Source organism: Ahaetulla prasina, chromosome 4 (genome assembly GCF_028640845.1).
Source record: "Ahaetulla prasina isolate Xishuangbanna chromosome 4, ASM2864084v1, whole genome shotgun sequence".
NCBI classification, from domain to species: Eukaryota; Metazoa; Chordata; class Lepidosauria; order Squamata; family Colubridae; genus Ahaetulla; species Ahaetulla prasina.
The window spans coordinates 48,918,730-48,935,981 of record NC_080542.1 but is presented as its reverse complement, the minus strand read 5'-3'; the positions used below and the strand labels follow the sequence as shown (position 1 = coordinate 48,935,981).

At 39.6% G+C, this 17,252-nt stretch overlaps 1 protein-coding gene across 14 annotated transcripts in view; it reads left to right on the top strand.

The window, feature by feature from the left end:
• The window catches only part of ADAM11 (ADAM metallopeptidase domain 11), a 154,841-nt gene extending 150,535 nt beyond the window's left edge, over positions 1 to 4,306 (top strand). For all 14 annotated transcript variants that reach the window (XM_058184100.1, XM_058184099.1, XM_058184098.1 and 11 more), the window contains one exon: positions 1,547 to 4,306. In XM_058184100.1, the coding sequence (XP_058040083.1) occupies positions 1,547 to 1,592 (46 nt within the window). In that variant the 3' untranslated portion in view covers positions 1,593 to 4,306. The remainder of the gene's footprint in view (positions 1 to 1,546) is intronic.
• The last annotated feature ends 12,946 nt before the right edge of the window (positions 4,307 to 17,252 follow it).

Here is a 17,252-nt window from a genome sequence, read left to right as displayed (position 1 = left end):
CCCACCCCCCACCAGTTTCCTAGATATTAATGTTGCTGGTTTATGAAAGTTCAGCCAGAACCTTTTCTATTCTGGTTGTATGTATAATTGGTTTTGGATTTTTTGTTTGCCTTGGGTAAAAGTGCCATTTGGTTTTTAGTACATCAAGTTGGGTTAATACTGTTGGCTTAGTGAGGGGAAGAACTATTTGGCAGGAGAAACTATTCAGATTGGGAAAGAGAAGCAGGGCTGAGACAGAAATGGAGGGACCTGCAGACCGATTGTGGGGTAGCTGTTGTTTCTCTCTGATCCACACCAGGCTTCCTGTTATGTTTTGCATGGATTGACACTCGCATGAATGAAGGAGCGCCTGACCTGGGATTGCATGAATCAGATACTGATGGTGATGGGGACATTGGCATGGAGGTGGAGTGGGGAACAACAGGCCTTAAATATCTATTCCATCCCCCAAAGCAGCTTTGTAAAACCCAGTCTTAAACTACACTTCCACTATTCTCAGCTTATTGGTAGGAGATGATATGAGTGTCATCCAATATATCAATATATATTAGTGCATAAGAAGCTGCTTTGGGTACTCTGCTCATAACAAAAGCTTGAGTACATCCTGTAAAATTAACTGTATCCCACTTGGACCCCCCACCCAAGATCTCTTGCTTCCCTGCAGGGTTTATTGCTGATATGACACGTTGTATGGGTTGGTCTGTTTGCACTATTGCACTGAGGGGTGAGAGAATATAAATTCCACAGCACCTCTCTTTGGGAGGCTGGAAGGAAGGAGATGCTTGAGGAATGAAGATGAGGAAAGCACCTTCAATTTGTAGCAAAGACAGAATAATCACTTTGGTTTCTTAGGTCTATAACAATTCTGGAATCACAAACAACTTTTCTTGCTTCCCCAATCACATGAGCCCTAGGCATTTGGAATGTTGTTTTGGTTGCAAAATTTGAGTTCTTTCGTCATTGGTTTATTTTTACCATCTGTTGGGAAAGGTGATACAAGGAACGAAAAAAATAGCAGAGGGAACTTAATGGAAGGATAAGGAAAATGGAGGACCTCTGCCCTGCAGAAAACCCCTTTTCCCTGGCAGCTTCTTCTACATTCCCTTTAGTTCTACATGTGGTATTCTTGGTGTGCAATTACAAGTAAACTTTCTTTAATACAAGCAAACAACATTGACATGTAGTGTTTCCAGAAGAAACGCAGGCTAACACAGACTAAGAACATCAGGCCCACTTGCCTTGGAGAATGTGCTGCAGGGGAGAGTGAAATGAAGGTGCTCTTCTTTGCGATATTTCCAGCCTCCCTTTAAGTTCTGACAGAAGCTACATGATCTAATGGAGTTCTCCAAGAATGATGGTAATTGGATCTCTGCAAAAAAGTTGTCCTGGATGGTAAGAAGAAATTGCATGTTAGGCTAGTTTGCATTACCAACCATAGCATGTGGCACGAAGACTGGAAGCAGTCAGGCCAAGATGTACAGCTGAAGTTATCTGCTAACCCCTGCTCCCCCTTCTCTCTTTCCTTTTCTCTCTTCGGCTTGCAAAGGAACATTCGCAGAGGAAGGTACGACCCAGCTCAGCAGAGCATGTAGCAGCTTCCCTCAGCACGTCTCTCCATCACCTACCGCCTCCATCCCATCCTCCTCATCGCCTTCTCCCCACTCTTGCTGCTTGCAATGATCATTGGTGCAGAAGGGCCAGAGCTCTCATGGAGGCCTGTCTCGGCAGAGAGAATTTCGTCTGTCCATGCATCCATCAGTATCAGCCTCATTCTCCACTTCTTCAGTTGTTATCATGAGGGGATAGCTAGTGAATAAGTAAATGGCCACAGGTGTTCTATCCAGGCATCTAATGAACCCCTGGTTCTGCTCACTGGATGACAGGGATGGGAATTGATCTTTCCCCAGTTTAAGGCCCAAGTAACAATCCTTTATTTCATGTTATGGTAAAGTGAACACAGGATTTTACTGTATCATTTTCACGGTGGGATTTTTCCGCAAATGGAAACCGTTTGCAGTGAACTGTGTTGATTTCGAGATACAAAAGATTTCCACACATCCCTGCAAGGACCGTTCCACCTATATTTGTATACCGGGGTGAAATCTAAAATTTTTTCCTACCAGTTCTGCGGGCGTGGCTTAATTGGTGGGCATGGCTTGGTGGTCAGGTGACTGAATGGGTATGGCCAATAATAATGAATAATAAAAATAATAAAGTATACAAAACTTGGGAGCGCACCGATCTACTAATTGCCTTTTTTTGGGAGCGCACCGTCTACCTTCTTTAAAAATAGATGCACTACAGCGCTGATCAGCTGTAGTGCGGCCCTTTGAAGCACCGCAGTAGTCATTTAAGGCCATTTGCAGCTATATCACCACCGAGAACTTTTAAGGACAGAGAAGAGGAACAGTGAGGTATGGGCGGTGTGGGGAGCAGGGATTTTTGGTACCGGTTCTCCGAACTACCTGCCCCCATCGCTACCGGATCATGTGATCCGGTCTGAACCAGGAGCATTTCACCCCGATATATACAATATAATATACACTTATATTGCCAAGGAGAAGGTGTGTTTTAATTGGGCCCATACCCATTCTATTATAGAAGAGGGTAGGTATGGTGCTGAATAATAAAGCATCAAACTATATTATAAAACAGCCTTCTAAAACCTGAAGAATTCAGGAGAGTTTTAATTCTAACTCTTAGATTTCCCAGCCAGCTGTGGAATCTATAGTTCAAAGACATCAGGAATTTGCCATGTTGGGGAATTGTTGCAGTCCTGAGGTATAACTAATACTCCCAAGAATCTGAAAGGAGATATATTTGAATGAATCTGTTTCTAAGTTGAAATGGAGGCACAAGGCCTGTAACTGTTGAACTTTCCCGGAGTGCATACATAGACTCACAAACATTTACTTAACATTTCCTGTGTTCTTTAAAAGTTCCAAAACACATGTTTATGTGGTGGTATTTAAAAATTAGGGGCTCCCCACCGCCAATGAAGCACATGCTGCTCATTTGCAATTTTGAATGGAAAAGTGGCCAATAGGGAAAGAATTAAACAGCATAATTCTATGATTACAAAAATAATAACAATAATGATCCTTTTGCATAGATTTAGCCTGAGTTCTGTAGAATAGAAAAGGCCCATTTAATGACACTAATAGGTTTGGGCTACTTGTTTTGGTTTATGTACATTCACTGGCTGCAGTTTACCCAATGGGATTTTTATGAGGTGGGGACTAAAATATTTATATTGTTCATGTGGAAACAGAGCATATAAAAGCCTACTTAAGTAGAGAAAGCATCACTCAAATCATCAGAAGATTGACTAGAGCCATTCCGATGTGTCTACATGTAGGGTGATTATATCTTTATCATTCTAATTAATAAGTGAAGATCTTGAATCTTGCCTTAGGAAGATTCCCAGGGCCTTATTCAAAACTTGGGGAAGATATTTAGCCCCATTATATGCTATATGATATACACCCATGCTTTTCTGCTGCTCTCTGTGTATTATGCATTACTTTCTTGACTGTGATTTGGTTGCTTGCTCGCTTGGCATTTGTTCCCATTTCATGGTGTTATTTTTCCTTGAAAGTTTAAAAGAGCCAGAGTATTGGGGACGCAAAAGAGATTGTCATCTACATTTAATTGCTTTAAACACTAGATACTTATATAATTAAAAGGTTTGTATTACTGACATACTACCAAGTTAGGTTTCTGGAGGAGAAAACATCTAAAAACCACTTCCTTTTCTATACTGGGGTAATATGGCTTCTGTTTCAATTGTTAATCATGGACTGTATCCTACAGTAAATAAGTGCCTTTCAGTATGAATTAAATCTTTACAACATAATAAAAGTATTCATGTATTAACCATAATAAAAATATTCATGTATTAAAGGTAGATCTTCCAAGGTTCATTTTAGCAAATAAATATATTTCTTTTTAAAGAAGAACTGCAGATATTGATTTTTTTCCAATATCTGCATACAATAAATATTAAAAGGACACAGCCCTACGAAATACAGAACCTAAGGCATTTAGATGTTTAAATAAATCCTTTTAACTTTAAGTTGGAAAGGATTGAAAATTAATTATTCTTTTATTTTTCGTAAGTTAACAAGTTTTCACTGTATAAGATCCTTCAACTTCTCCCAAAGTATATTTCAATTGTTCATTCTATAATTGTACCAGTAACTCAAAATTCATTCTTCTGCCAGAAAATAATAAGATTCAATTTTAAAGAGATTTATGCTATTTATATTGGGAGATATGGAATCAATAAATAAAAATCTGGAACCAAGACTTGGATAATTTTGTATCAAGTATATTTAAATGTTAGCTTTAGAAAGTGTTTTTTAAAATAAGCCAATTCATTCTTAAATGTATCACCAGTGGTAACTGGCTTGTGGAACATCAGCTTAATAATACCTGTGGAACAAAATAATAATAATGAAAAACATGATGATCATAAGCTGAGCTCTTTATATCTTGAGAAATATTTGGCGGCTTGAAGCAAATTTGAGTTACATTTTTAAAATATTTTTATTTTATTTACAGTACACAGTAGCTTTTGTTAACAATCCTGTATAAACAGAGCAAGCAATTTGGTACAAATTCAGTTTGGGTTTTTTCTGACAAAGCTGCAGTTAATCAGTGAAGGTTTTGATGTAACAATGAGAAAGGCTAAGAAAAAAGAAAACTAAAATCACTGATAAAACCAGTCAGGCACACCATCCGGCAAGGAAACCCCCCTCCCTTTAAATGGTGCAAGGCCAAATTCCAGTGAAATGTTAAAATCTGATGGTGCAATGGAGACAGAGACCCTAAGATCCAGGCGAGGGCGAAATGCAGCCTTGGACCCTTGCCCTCGTTTAGCAATGGATATTCAACTCAAAAGATGTGCGAACAGGTTATATCTGGTCTTCATTTTTTAAAAAATAAAGATTTGAGGTTCATGGGTTTCCATTACATTTGTTTTATTTTGCAACTTTAGAATTTCTAGAAACTTAAAGTTCTGAAATGGCTGCTATATGTCTGACCAGGGGTGGGATTCAAAAATTTTAACACCCGGTTCTCTGCCCGGTTGCTGGGTGGGCGTGGCAATGGTGGGCGTGGCCTACTTGGCCTCCTCTACCACAGTGGGGGAAATAATTTTACCCTCCCCAGGCTCCAGAGGCTTTCCTCAAGCCTTTGGGAGGGCGAAAACGGCCTCCTGGGCCCCGGAGGCCCTCTGGAGGCCGGAAACGGCCCATTTCCAGACTTCCAGAACTTCCGGGAGGCCCATTTTTCACCCTCCCAGAGCCTCTGTGCAAGCCCTGCACTTACCTGGCATCCAAAATGGGCCCCGTGGAGACTCCTGGGAGGGGTGGGGCAGGGTGAGTGGGGCCAGCCATTCCTTGCAACTACCTTTTCAGCAAACCAGATGTAAAATTAGCATTCAGTTCGTCCGAACCGGCTGAATCCAACCCCTGTATCTGGCCTAAGATCTGGAGTAAGAAGAGGAATCATGTATGTCCTTTCAAAATATAAAATGGGCAGTGTTTATTTTGTTCCTACACTGGGAAAATAGAGGGTTAACTAACACTCACCATATTGGTATTCATAATAAAAGACTGCTTTTGTTGGGTTGGGTTGTTATAAAGCAGTGGCACAATTTTGAGGATGACAACAATTAAGCTTCTAATGATGCTATACAACTGCCAGTAGAGTTCCAAAACACTATTTTTCATCATCTATAGCTGTGCTTTTCTCCCCTGGAAACTTTTAAGATAAATGGACTTCAATTTCAAGAATTCACTAGCCAACCATATTCTCTGGAGAACTCTGAAAGTTGAAGTCCACACATGTTAAAGTCTTCAAGGCTAAAAAAACACTGATCTATAGCACCGATTTCAGGTTTTGCTTTGGATTTAGTGAGCTCACAAGAGAAGGAGGAAAGTGATATTCATCTGGCTCTTTTAACCAGACTAGGGAATCATCAAAACAGCCCCATCCTCTCCCGTATGCTCCCCCACACAACATCTTGCATTCTTCTTAGTACTCTGAACCTAAACAACCCCCTTGCTTCTGTGTTGCAGGTCTGGAGGGGCTTAGCCCCAAATAATAGCTTGATCTTTGTGCTTCTGGGTCAGTATTCTCACCATAGGGTGGAAAAGAAGGTAACAGCACCTTCTTCCTTTTCCTTTTCTGGCCAGCAAATATCCAACACCCTAATCTACCAAGTGTTCCATTGCTTCCTGGATAGACAAGGGCAGGAATGAAGCCCTCCTTTGAACAGGTACCACATTGCTCTGCTTCACTGTATGGAAAAAGATCTTCATGAAGGACCTCCTGCTCTTCTATATCTTGTCAGATGCACCTTTTCCTCTCCTTTCAACATTTTCTGGGAAAAAAAGAGAATTTCTTCTACCTGTGCAGGTCTTCATATGTGCCTCACTTTACTAATCCCATCAACAAATGTATCAAGTTGGAACCACCAAAATACTACACGCAACTCAGGGGTATAACAACACTCTTCAGCTTCTGGAAGATGCCACTTGGAAGACATGCAAGCGTGTTCCTTCCCATGAAATAGTTTGAGCAAAAGTGGATATTTGGGATATGTTTGAATTCTGCTAAAATGTTGCTATGATTTCAAATCAGGGAATCGTGAATTCATGGCTAATGCTTATAAAATTATTGGGAGTGAAGAAATGACATGTATTCATTAATTAAATCCAAGCCCCTTACTTCCATATTTTTGTTACTAAAAGTTTGAGCTATAAGCCTTTCTATCATGCTGACTGCACCAGCCTAAATGCAAGAGCATGCCATTATTTAAGGGAAAATAACAAAGACATAATAGTATGCTAAGGTAATACTCTAAATAGACCAGACTTATTATCTTTGCCCTCTTCCCCCCCCACTTCCAACAGTTATATTTTCTGTTTTGAATGTGATGGCTAATTGTGCCACAGTGGCAAACCAGGGTTGGGAATAGTGACAGCTCATAGCCAAATGCAGCAAGTGGCTTCTTGGTCGGGGAGTGAGGGCAGATCTAATATAACAAGTTTCATAAGTGTATCAGAGTCCTCCTGCCAAAAATGAGAATGGACACGTTTAATTTATTTATGGTTCATCTATTCCATCTCATCCCCATTTTATTTCTTTCATTTTAAACATTTTTTCCCATCAGCACGAATGGAGAGGAATTATGCCAGCTTCTGAGTTCCAAAACTCGAATTAAATTTTCTTTTTGAAAGGGAATCCATGGATATATATTTTTCTTTGTAGAGATTTGCAAAAGTAATTATATAAGCTACGTGCTTTTAATGTATTGTATACAATATACCATTCTTAAAAGTGGAGTGATCAGTCAACCAGAAGCCAATCATTCATAAAACTGGGATTTTAAAGACTCCCTTCTCCCCCGTCCCCCCATCCCTATTCTCTACCAGGAAATTTCTGTATTCAAGGAAGCAGCTTTTAAATTCATTTTCAGTCTTTCAGAACAATTAGATGTATATGGGAACTAATTCCATGCTGAACCAAACAGATGAAATAATTCAGAGAGTGGTATAAGAAGAAATCTTAATAGCAATGGCTAAAAAAAAGGGGTGGGAAATTCTATCTCCCATACAATATGTACTTGGTCATTCTTTTTAAGTGTTGTGTGTGATGGGGTAAGATTTCTTTTAGTAAATTCTCTTAGTAATGTTTCAATGCAGTAGGGAAAATGGCTAAGAGGCCACACCTTAATAGCATGGCAGGTGTTTGCTGGCAGGTATTTTGTTTTAAAGAGTTTGAGAACCAAGGAAAGCCATATGGGTTATAAGAATTTTGTTGCCCCTTTTTTCCTTAGTAGGAGAAAGTCCACTATACTGAATGGATGGTACATTTCATGGACCAGCTATTCAACATAAAACCAGCCCACCTCAGAAGGTGCTATTTTTCAAGTAGATATTTTAAACCAAAAATTTGAAGTCCACTTTGGATCATAATAGATCTCCTATACTAGCAGAGGACAGGATCAGATGATATTCCATCTCTTGGGTCAAAAGCTTTTCTCCCTAAATGAAGGCTATCCCACCATCACCATGGAAAGTTGGTAATGGCCTTCTCAAAGATTCTTTTCCCAGGATAGGTTGCAGGAAAGTTCTCAGCAAGCAGATTCTACAGAGGGAAGAGTTACATAACCATTTAGCTATACACAGTAAACTGGGATTAAATTCAGATTATTTCATTTCAGCTCTAAACAATGATAAGAATTACAAATCAAGAGAGCCCTGCTAAACTGTCACATCTATTTTGACCCTCAGCATTTCTTAAAACAACTATAGTTTGAATTCTGCCAGGACATCTACCACCACCACCACCCTGCCCCCGGGCACATTCTACATGGAATAGCTTCTAGAACAGGGGTGTCAAACACCTACCCCCAATTTTAGCTAAGGGGGAAAAATTGCGATACATTATGTGATGACAACGTGACCACGGAAGGGATGACAACCCCTGTTCTAGAACTATACATTGCTGCTTTTTTGTGCCTTTACAAAATGCTACATTTGAAGTGACTTGTGTTCTCTGCCCTCACCCCGCAGTGCCACCGAAGCAGAATTTCCACCTTCAGTGAGTCCTGTCAATTGTCTCCTTGGGTTTGCCTTCTTCCAATAAAGAAGCATGACCACATTGATAATTCAAACAGTAATACAAGAGGGAGGATTCTTGAAAATTTCATCCTTTAAGTTTCTCAGGAACGGGTGAAAAGTTACAATAAAGTGTGTTTCCGTTCTCAAAAAATTGGGAAATTCTTAAAATTTTCTCAACATATAACATGAATAGATGTAGGTTCAGAACTGCTTATAGAGTAATCAATAAGCTCTTGGAGATTTGATTATGAGCAACTGTGCTTGGTCCAAGATGTTTCTCGAGGAAAATTGCAAAATTTTGTGCAAATTACCATTTGCAAGCATTGAGCTTGCCTGAAAATGTGGATTGAAACCTTATCTAAGAATTCGAAAATGTTCCAATCCAGTTCCGCAAGATTTTCTGCAAGCTTCTCATTTGGTAGGATCCCTAACATGATATTTATTTGTTTATTTAAAACATGTATATAGCTGCCCATCTTGAACTTAGATTAAGTATTTGAAGATAGGCAACTATTCTGTTTCCCTTACCATGGCAATATAAGAGGGCCAATTCATGCCATAGGATATGACAAACTTGTAGTTTCTTCTGTTTTGTTGGGAATAGGGCAAGGGATTGTGTTTTGATAGGAAATTGAGGTCCTTCTTAGTGAAAATTGACTAAAATATCTTACTTTATCAATTGGCCGGGAAGGAATAGACTTGACAATAGTCTTTTTTAAGCACTGCAAAGAAGTGCAAATCCCAATATCATCATATCTTGGTATTCCAAAATGTCAAAATTTGCTTAAGATCAGTTTTGTGAGATCATATTGCTTTGATTAGCTGGTTGTTGACATTGAATGTCTTTAATGTCTCCCAGATGTATGAGATTATAATTCCTCACACCACAGGTATTTTGGGCAAGCAGGAAAATATAAGCATAGCGGTGCCATGTAACACTTTCCCATGATTCCTCATTTATAAAACTAAAGAGGAAGTAAGTTTAAATCTTCAGAGTATTACAGCTTCATTAAGTATAAATTAGCATCTTAGCATGGCTAATAATCAGTTGCAGAGGCTTCTCTCAAAACATCCCTCTCCAACATTTGCAGGCAAAGTACCAAACAGTTCTTCTACCCACTCCCTCCATACTTTAAATCGGTGGTCACCAACCGGTGGTCCGTGGACCACTAGTGGTCCACGAGAAAATTTTGGTGGTCCATGGAGAAATCTTCATATTTTTGCTGGTGCACCCTGGTGGAGGAGCTGTGGCGCAAGCAGGCCGAAGCAGCGATTGCAATGGCTGGAAGCTGTGGGAGTGAAGCACTACTTGCACTTGCACAGCATTAGCATTCCGCCTCGGTATATTTGCCAAGCCGGTGGTGCAAAACAGCCCTCGTCTCCTGTTGCTTTGGACTCGGAGCGGTAAACAGCGACTGATCCAGGGAGCAGCCAGATTTTGCTCTCTATTGCAGACGCCAGATCGGCCCTCTGCAAGCTCTCATCCCTCGAGCGCTTACTGAAGCGGCGCAGGAAATTTCGGCTGGGCTCCTTGAGAGCTGAGAGCTTGCAGGGGGCTGATCTGGCATCTGCAATGGAGAGAAAAATCCGGCTGCTCCCCTGACCAGATGCCATTTACTGCTCTGAGTCCCAAGTGGCAGGAGACAAGGGCTGCTTTGCTCCACCAGCTGGTGCAAATATACCGAGAAGGAATGCTGATGCCGCGCAAAATGAAATAGAGAAAAAGAGACAGAATGAAAGAGAGAGAATGAGAAAGCGAATGAGAGAGAGAGAGAGAATCAGAGAGAGAATCAGAGTGAGAGAGAATGAGAGAGAATCAGAATGAGAGAGACTGAGAGACAGAGAGACAGAGAATCAGAGAATGAGAGAGACAGAATGAAAAAGAATCGGAGAGAGAATCAGAATGAGAGTGTGGGGGAGAAAGAGAGAAAGAGTGGGAGAGATAGAGAGAAAGGGAGGGGGAGAGAGAAAGAGAGATGAGAGAGAATGAGAAAGAGGGAGAGAGAATGAGAGAAAGAGTGGGAGAGAGAATGGGTGGGAGGGGGGGAGAGAGAGAGAATGAGAGAGTGGGAGAGAGAGAGAGAGAGAGAAAGAGATGAGAGAATGAGAGAATGAGTGGGAGAGAGAAGGGAGAGGGGGGAGAAAGAGAGAGGAGGGAGAGTGCCTGAAGGACCCCATCCCATTATTGGGACTCCAGGCGCTTCAGCAAGCGGCGCATTGGATTTGTATTAGTGGTTCGCTGGATTTAAAATTATGAACTTGGTGGTCCCTGAGGTCCAAAAGGTTGGGGATCCCTGCTTTAAATCATATGAAAGTGAGGATCTCAAATACAAGAAACCATAAACCTTCTCTCTCACATGCTACAGCCCCCACCAATCAGTTCTCCTGCTTTTAATAAGAAAAGAAAAATGTAGAAGTAATGGCATATTAATATATAATATTTTTCTTTCCACTTGGTAAAATAAAAAAAAAGAAATTCTAGGTCGGTTGAGAAGTAGGATTGGGAGATGGAATTTATTCACTTTAGATTTGCATCTCCCAACTTGGAAAACAAAATGTATGCAATGATGCTTCAGAATCTGCACTTTTACAAAAATCTGTAATAGCTTGTAAATTGAACAATTTTGTTTATGTTAAATGTACATGTATTAGGAGAAAGAGCACATTGAGTGAAACAGGAAAAAAATATTACAGAAATAAGACAGAGCAAACAACAGTAGAAAAAATAGGAAATGAGTCAAATCAAAATTATTCAACCTGACTATAATGTTCATTATGTTAGCTTAACTATACCATTTCACATTACTGATACCTATTCATATGAGTGAAAACTATTCTAGAAATAATCTTTGGATATGCAGAACTCACAGGTGCAAGATAACACTGTTCTACTCTTTGGAATTTCCATTGTTCTGCTATAGCTCTTTAGGGTCTACATTCATAGGAAACCCTCTCAATAAGATGCTGGAAAATTTCTAATAGACATGTTTTAGGGGAATTTCAAAGGAGAGGAAAGAAATGGTTTAAATTCAAAGAACTGCTTTTTGTTTCAAGTTGCTCTTTTAAAATTATTTTTTGTGTAAAGAAATTTACAAGTCTCCACAAGTATTTGTATGTTTTTTGAGATGGGATAATTTTACATTTGGGAGACTACGTACATTAGATTGGAGAAATATGGGAAAAATAAATGATCTATTTATTCAGTGATACTTTAAAATTAGAATAAGGACCCCATGAAAAGGTAGAAGTTTCAATGATTTTTTTAATGTTCTCAACTTACTTGATTCCAAGAGGAGTTCCCTTTTGTGTGGAAAGCTATCTAATGTATTTACCTATCAAGTTTTCCAATCAGGTAAATTAGGCCTTTATTGTTCAATCATGCAGTTTCATTACAGAGCATCTTGCCTTTGTCATGATGAATTATAGCCATCCCTTATCTTTCCCTTTCCCTTTCCTTTCTTGTATTTTCCTTGCATAGTGGACTGACAGCGCTAGGGGTATTCCACAAGAGTATCATTTCATTTTTCAAAGAGGGTGGACATTAATTATTTTCCCACTTTATTATTCTTAAAAATAACTTAAAGTGATTAATGTAATACTAAGGGGAGGCTGAAATTCCAGTAGTTCAAATCCTGTCTTAAATACATGATACAAAGTTCAATTGATAAGAAATAAGAAATTATATTTAGTAGTACATTTCTGTCAGCAAAATAGAAAACAATCATTTTCCTATCTGAAAGTAGCTCCCAGGGCAACTCTGCAAAGGGAAAGTGGATCGGAAACTCTCGCTCAATAAGCAGAAGTTCAGTTGCACAATGCTGGATTCGTTCATTCATTCATTCATTCATTCATTCATTCATTCATTCATTCATTCATTCATTCATAACTAATAGTGAGCAGAGACTTTTAAATATTATTTTCAGACAAAAAAGCAATGTATTTCATTTCATGCTTTCTCAACCATTTGTCTGAACTGCTCTTTCTATTCCACCTTTTTTTTTTGAGTGCCACATATAATAAGCCTCCTGGGCAAGTAAGAACCAAATGGATTACACTGCAACCTTTCTTACCTTCCTATTTTTGCTGCAAGTCTTTTCTTCCTCCCTTATCCTTAAGATTACAACTAGAGAAATGATTTGGGGATGTGTAGTTTCTTTTGGCTCCAGTGAGGACAGGCAGTTGGCAAACTGAAATTTGAAACAGGTAAGATGATTTTCTTATGGCACCAAAGGTCGTTTATTTCAGAAAAATCAAGTTTTTACATCATCCAGAAAGTTTGGTGACTTTAGCCCCATTTGAATGATGTAACTTAAGGGTGACAGTATCTGCCTTTGCAGTATGTGCACATACTGCTGTCAATGCAACTTTATGTCTGTGTTTGCAGTCAGTGTGAGTGAATGTGTGCAAACTCTGCGGTCTTGGTGCAATGGGCAACCAGAATCTTTTCTTTTTCTTTTAACATTCACACAGTAGCAAGGATCAAGGCTCCTAAGAGTTCAAGGCAAACCAGTGAAGAAGAGCAAGGCAACATTGCAACGAAGAGCACAACTACAGAAGACGCTTACATTATAACATGCTCACTTTGGACTTGGCCATCTCCTAGCACTCCAGCTTGTGGGCACCTAGAACTCAGAATGCTATTGCTTATGGATTGTATATATATATATAGGCTTTCTTCCCAGAGACTTGTCTATGTATTGTAATGTGCCCAAAGACTAATTCAAATGCCACTTCTGGGCATTCTTGTAGAAATATCTTGTACTTTCACTGCACATGCTTCATGCTGAAGGCTAAGAAAGGGAATTGCCAATCAAGGAACACTTCTTGGTCTTTGGTTTGGGAAAATGGTAACAGCTGAATGCTAGGCCTTCTTGTTTTGTGTTTTTGCTATGCCACACACATATCTACCTACCAATATTTGCTAAAATGAAAAGACTAATTTAGACTTTCTCCTGAACCTGGAATCCTGGTCATCAGTACAATAGGGGCCAATGTTTTAAATTCCTACAAAATTCTGCAAATCCTAGTGTATACTATAAGAAAAGAATAGTAAAACACATCCAACTGCCATGTCTTAAGAATAAACAATAAATATTCTTCTCCTTTATTTGGGATTTATTGTCACTATCTTACAACTGTTGTCTGGCAAGGCATAAAACATTCTACTCCATTGGTGGACTGAAATACTTTCACGTGTCTTTCAGTATATGGTACAGCTGTAAAAGTTATTGTGCTTATTTGTCAATCCCTATTTGGCTTCCATTGCCTCTGTTCTGCCTCACTGCATAAGGATGATGTCCTGATTTTGCAATTGTAAGACATGTTAGAGAGCCAGAGTGGCACAGTGGCGAAGCATTGGAGTAGAAGCTGGGAGACCATAAATTCTAGGCCCATCTTATGGACAAGGCCAGCTTGATGATCTAGGACCAGTCAAATTTTACCACCCAAGCTACAAATATTCACTATCATTCCAGTCAATCTCTCTCAGAGAGAAACAGATGAGGGCAAACCATTTCTGAAATCTTGCCAAGAAAACTGTAGGGACTTGTCTAGGCAATTGCCTGGAGTCAAAATGGATTCAAAGAGGGGTGTGTGTGTGTGTGTGCATGCGTGTATATACACACACAAAAACCAGCCCAAAGAAACATTTTATCTTGTAGAATCTCAATTTAACTCTATTTTTAGAGTCAGTTTGTTGTTGTGGTTAAGGCACCAGGAAATTTTAGTTCCGCCTTAGACATGACATCAGCTGGGCCAGACTTTGGGCCAGTCACACTCTCTCAGCCTGAGGAAGAAAAAAAGTCTTCAAAGAGTTTCTTGCCAAGAAAGCTGCAGGGACTTGTCCAGGCTGTCTCCAGAAATCAACAATGACTCAAAGGTGCACAGAGACACACAGAGATAAAAACACATACACACACACACACACACTGGTTAAGAAAAGTTATTAGTGTAGTTTAAACTCTCTAGCTTTGGTACACTCTCCTTTTCTGATCAAGTGGTAAAGCAAGTAATAAAAAATCCAGCCAGTCAGGACCATAGTACAGGAATGGATTTGGAAGATGGTGTTTTGACAGACAACCACATCTCTGGCTTTAGCATGTGTGGCAAAGCAACATGACACATCTGTCAAAGCTCACCAACTCCGTGTGTTCACTGAACAGTTGTTCAGCAGAAGGCAAAAGGGTAAGTTTGGACAGGTGCCTGTTCCTGTTTTATTACACATAAGTCCACTTACCAGCTTTACAAATTTGCTGGACAGCTGCTCAGTGGCTACTTTAGAATCTGCTTATGTTCTGAAATGAAATAACCTCATTCTCAAAACTCAGCAAAGAATGCCAGGTAAAGTGTAGTTCTTTGGGTTTTCTCACTTTACCTGGCTGTTCAGCATGTTGAAGGAACTGCAAGGTGTCATGCAGCTAAGCCCAGCTTATTCAACCAGGAAAGTAAAATTCGTGGCAGAGGTGACATCATGAGAATTTAGCAGAAAAGGGTTGCCATACATATTTATTCTATGTTTAGATACAAGGTTGTTTCAGTCATAGGCTGGGGATCAAGGCACAGCATGCAAATACAACAAGACATTGTCAGGGCATACTTGTGCCTTGGTTAGGAATAAGGCCTTCTGGAAAAAGGCATTCTTTCTCAGCACTTTCACATGATACTGTTTCTGTTCCCCAATCTATCCAAACCATAAGGTTGACTGTTTAATCAATTTCATTGATGCAGATGTCAGAATACAGAGAACAGGCAGGGAACACCTAAAATCATTCAGTGATTACTCCCCAACTGAGAGGGGAATGCAAAAAACATGATCCAGATACTACTCTGATCCAAACTTAGTGGATCCACTTTCTCCATGCACAATGGATTTTTTAAAATGCTGCTCTTCCTCCAATCCATGTTTCATTGGCTATTTGCAAAAAGTCCAAATGATTACTGTAAAGTGTAACTGTGAACTGTGAACAACTGTGAACAACTTATCATTCCTATATGCTATTTAAAAGTCTATTGCTAATTATGAAATGAAAATGCAACCTGCCAACATTTTTTGCAAGGTTTTCTCAGTAGCTGAAGGCTATTGAGGTCGCATATTGCTAGAGACGAGGAGAAAACAGTATAATAATGTTTATATGCAACCATCATGAGGTCTAAAACCTGCAAAAGACAGAGAGGTGGCCATAGAGCTAAAATATACACCTCCACCTGTGCAAAAAGGAAAGATAAAGGTCATAGTTCTCTTTCTATCCACAAAGCAGACCTTGAAACCATAGTTTTAAGTGGCAATGTAATGTTTTGCAAAGAAGGAGGAAACAGAACTTTTATCAGCTTCATTTCTATTCCCTTTGCTTGAGCTATTTTACTAGGAAACAGTTTCAACACTGTACAAAAAGTCTGAACAGCCTACATATGGTAGATAGCTACCAGATAGCTGAAAGGGGGAAGAAGGACAAATGAGGGAGGAGGAAGGAGAGTGTTTAACATTCTTAGCATCCACAATAAAAATTGCAGTGAGAAACAGCAAAAAAATGTATTTAAACCTACTTATATATTAAATTACTTTTACCAACATCGGAAAGATTGGTTTTTCAGACAGAAGAATGTGGTTAGGTTTGCCTTCTCTGTGTAATTGATAAGATTTATTCAATTTCAGGTAGCAGGGTGAGACAAGGGTACTAATCAACTAATTAAGGTCATAGATCTAAGCTTGTTAACTTGTAGTTAGCGCTTATTAGGGAAGTGCTAGGAGTGGGGAGTTGTTCAGGAAGAGACAGAACTCAAAAAGTAAACAGGGCAATATTTGATTTTAAAGCTATGCCTGCCAGATAGAGGAACAAAAGAAGAACACGTCCTCCTTTTGCCAGAGATCTGGTAACACTAAAACTACATCAATCCTAGTTATTTTCATAAATTGAAATTACCAGCATGGATACATTTGTCAGATTGTATGGAAGAAATGATGTTATCCATTCAGTTGTGTCAAACTCTTGGTGATTCTATGGGCCAGGTATCTCCACCTCTTCCAATCTTGCACTCCTTCTTTGAGTTTTTCTGTGCTCTGGCTGGTGTCAGCTTTGAGGGTGGTATGCAAGAAAGAAAGAAAAAACAGTGCTGTGAATGCTCAAAAGCTTGTGAAACAATCAAGCTACTTTGCCTCTTTAAGGATTTGCAAATACTTTTCTAAGTAGATTATATTGAGAGGAGATATAGATTGTGACAGGAAGATTGTATTGAGTTAACCTGAGATGAGACAAAACAGTTGATGCTGAATTTCAATGTTGGAAACACACACACACACACACACACACACACACACCTCATTGGAAGAAATGTCTATATTTCAGTTCCAAGTGGGGAAAAAGACACTGGAAACATGGAGACTGCTTGGAAAGATGGTTTAATGGTGGACAGGATCACATGGTCTGAGTTCCTGAACAGAAAAGGGCCGAGATGCTGAGTGTGCCTTGGTTTTATGCCCTCTCTGAGCTTTGAACTTCCTGGTGCACAGGAAGAGTATCCTGATTGGTTGTCAGACTCCCAGGGGGTGGGGTCTTAGCTACCCTTTCTGGCTGATGTAATCTCCCCATGTGGTGAGTTTCTGTTGCTAGATGGGTTCTATTG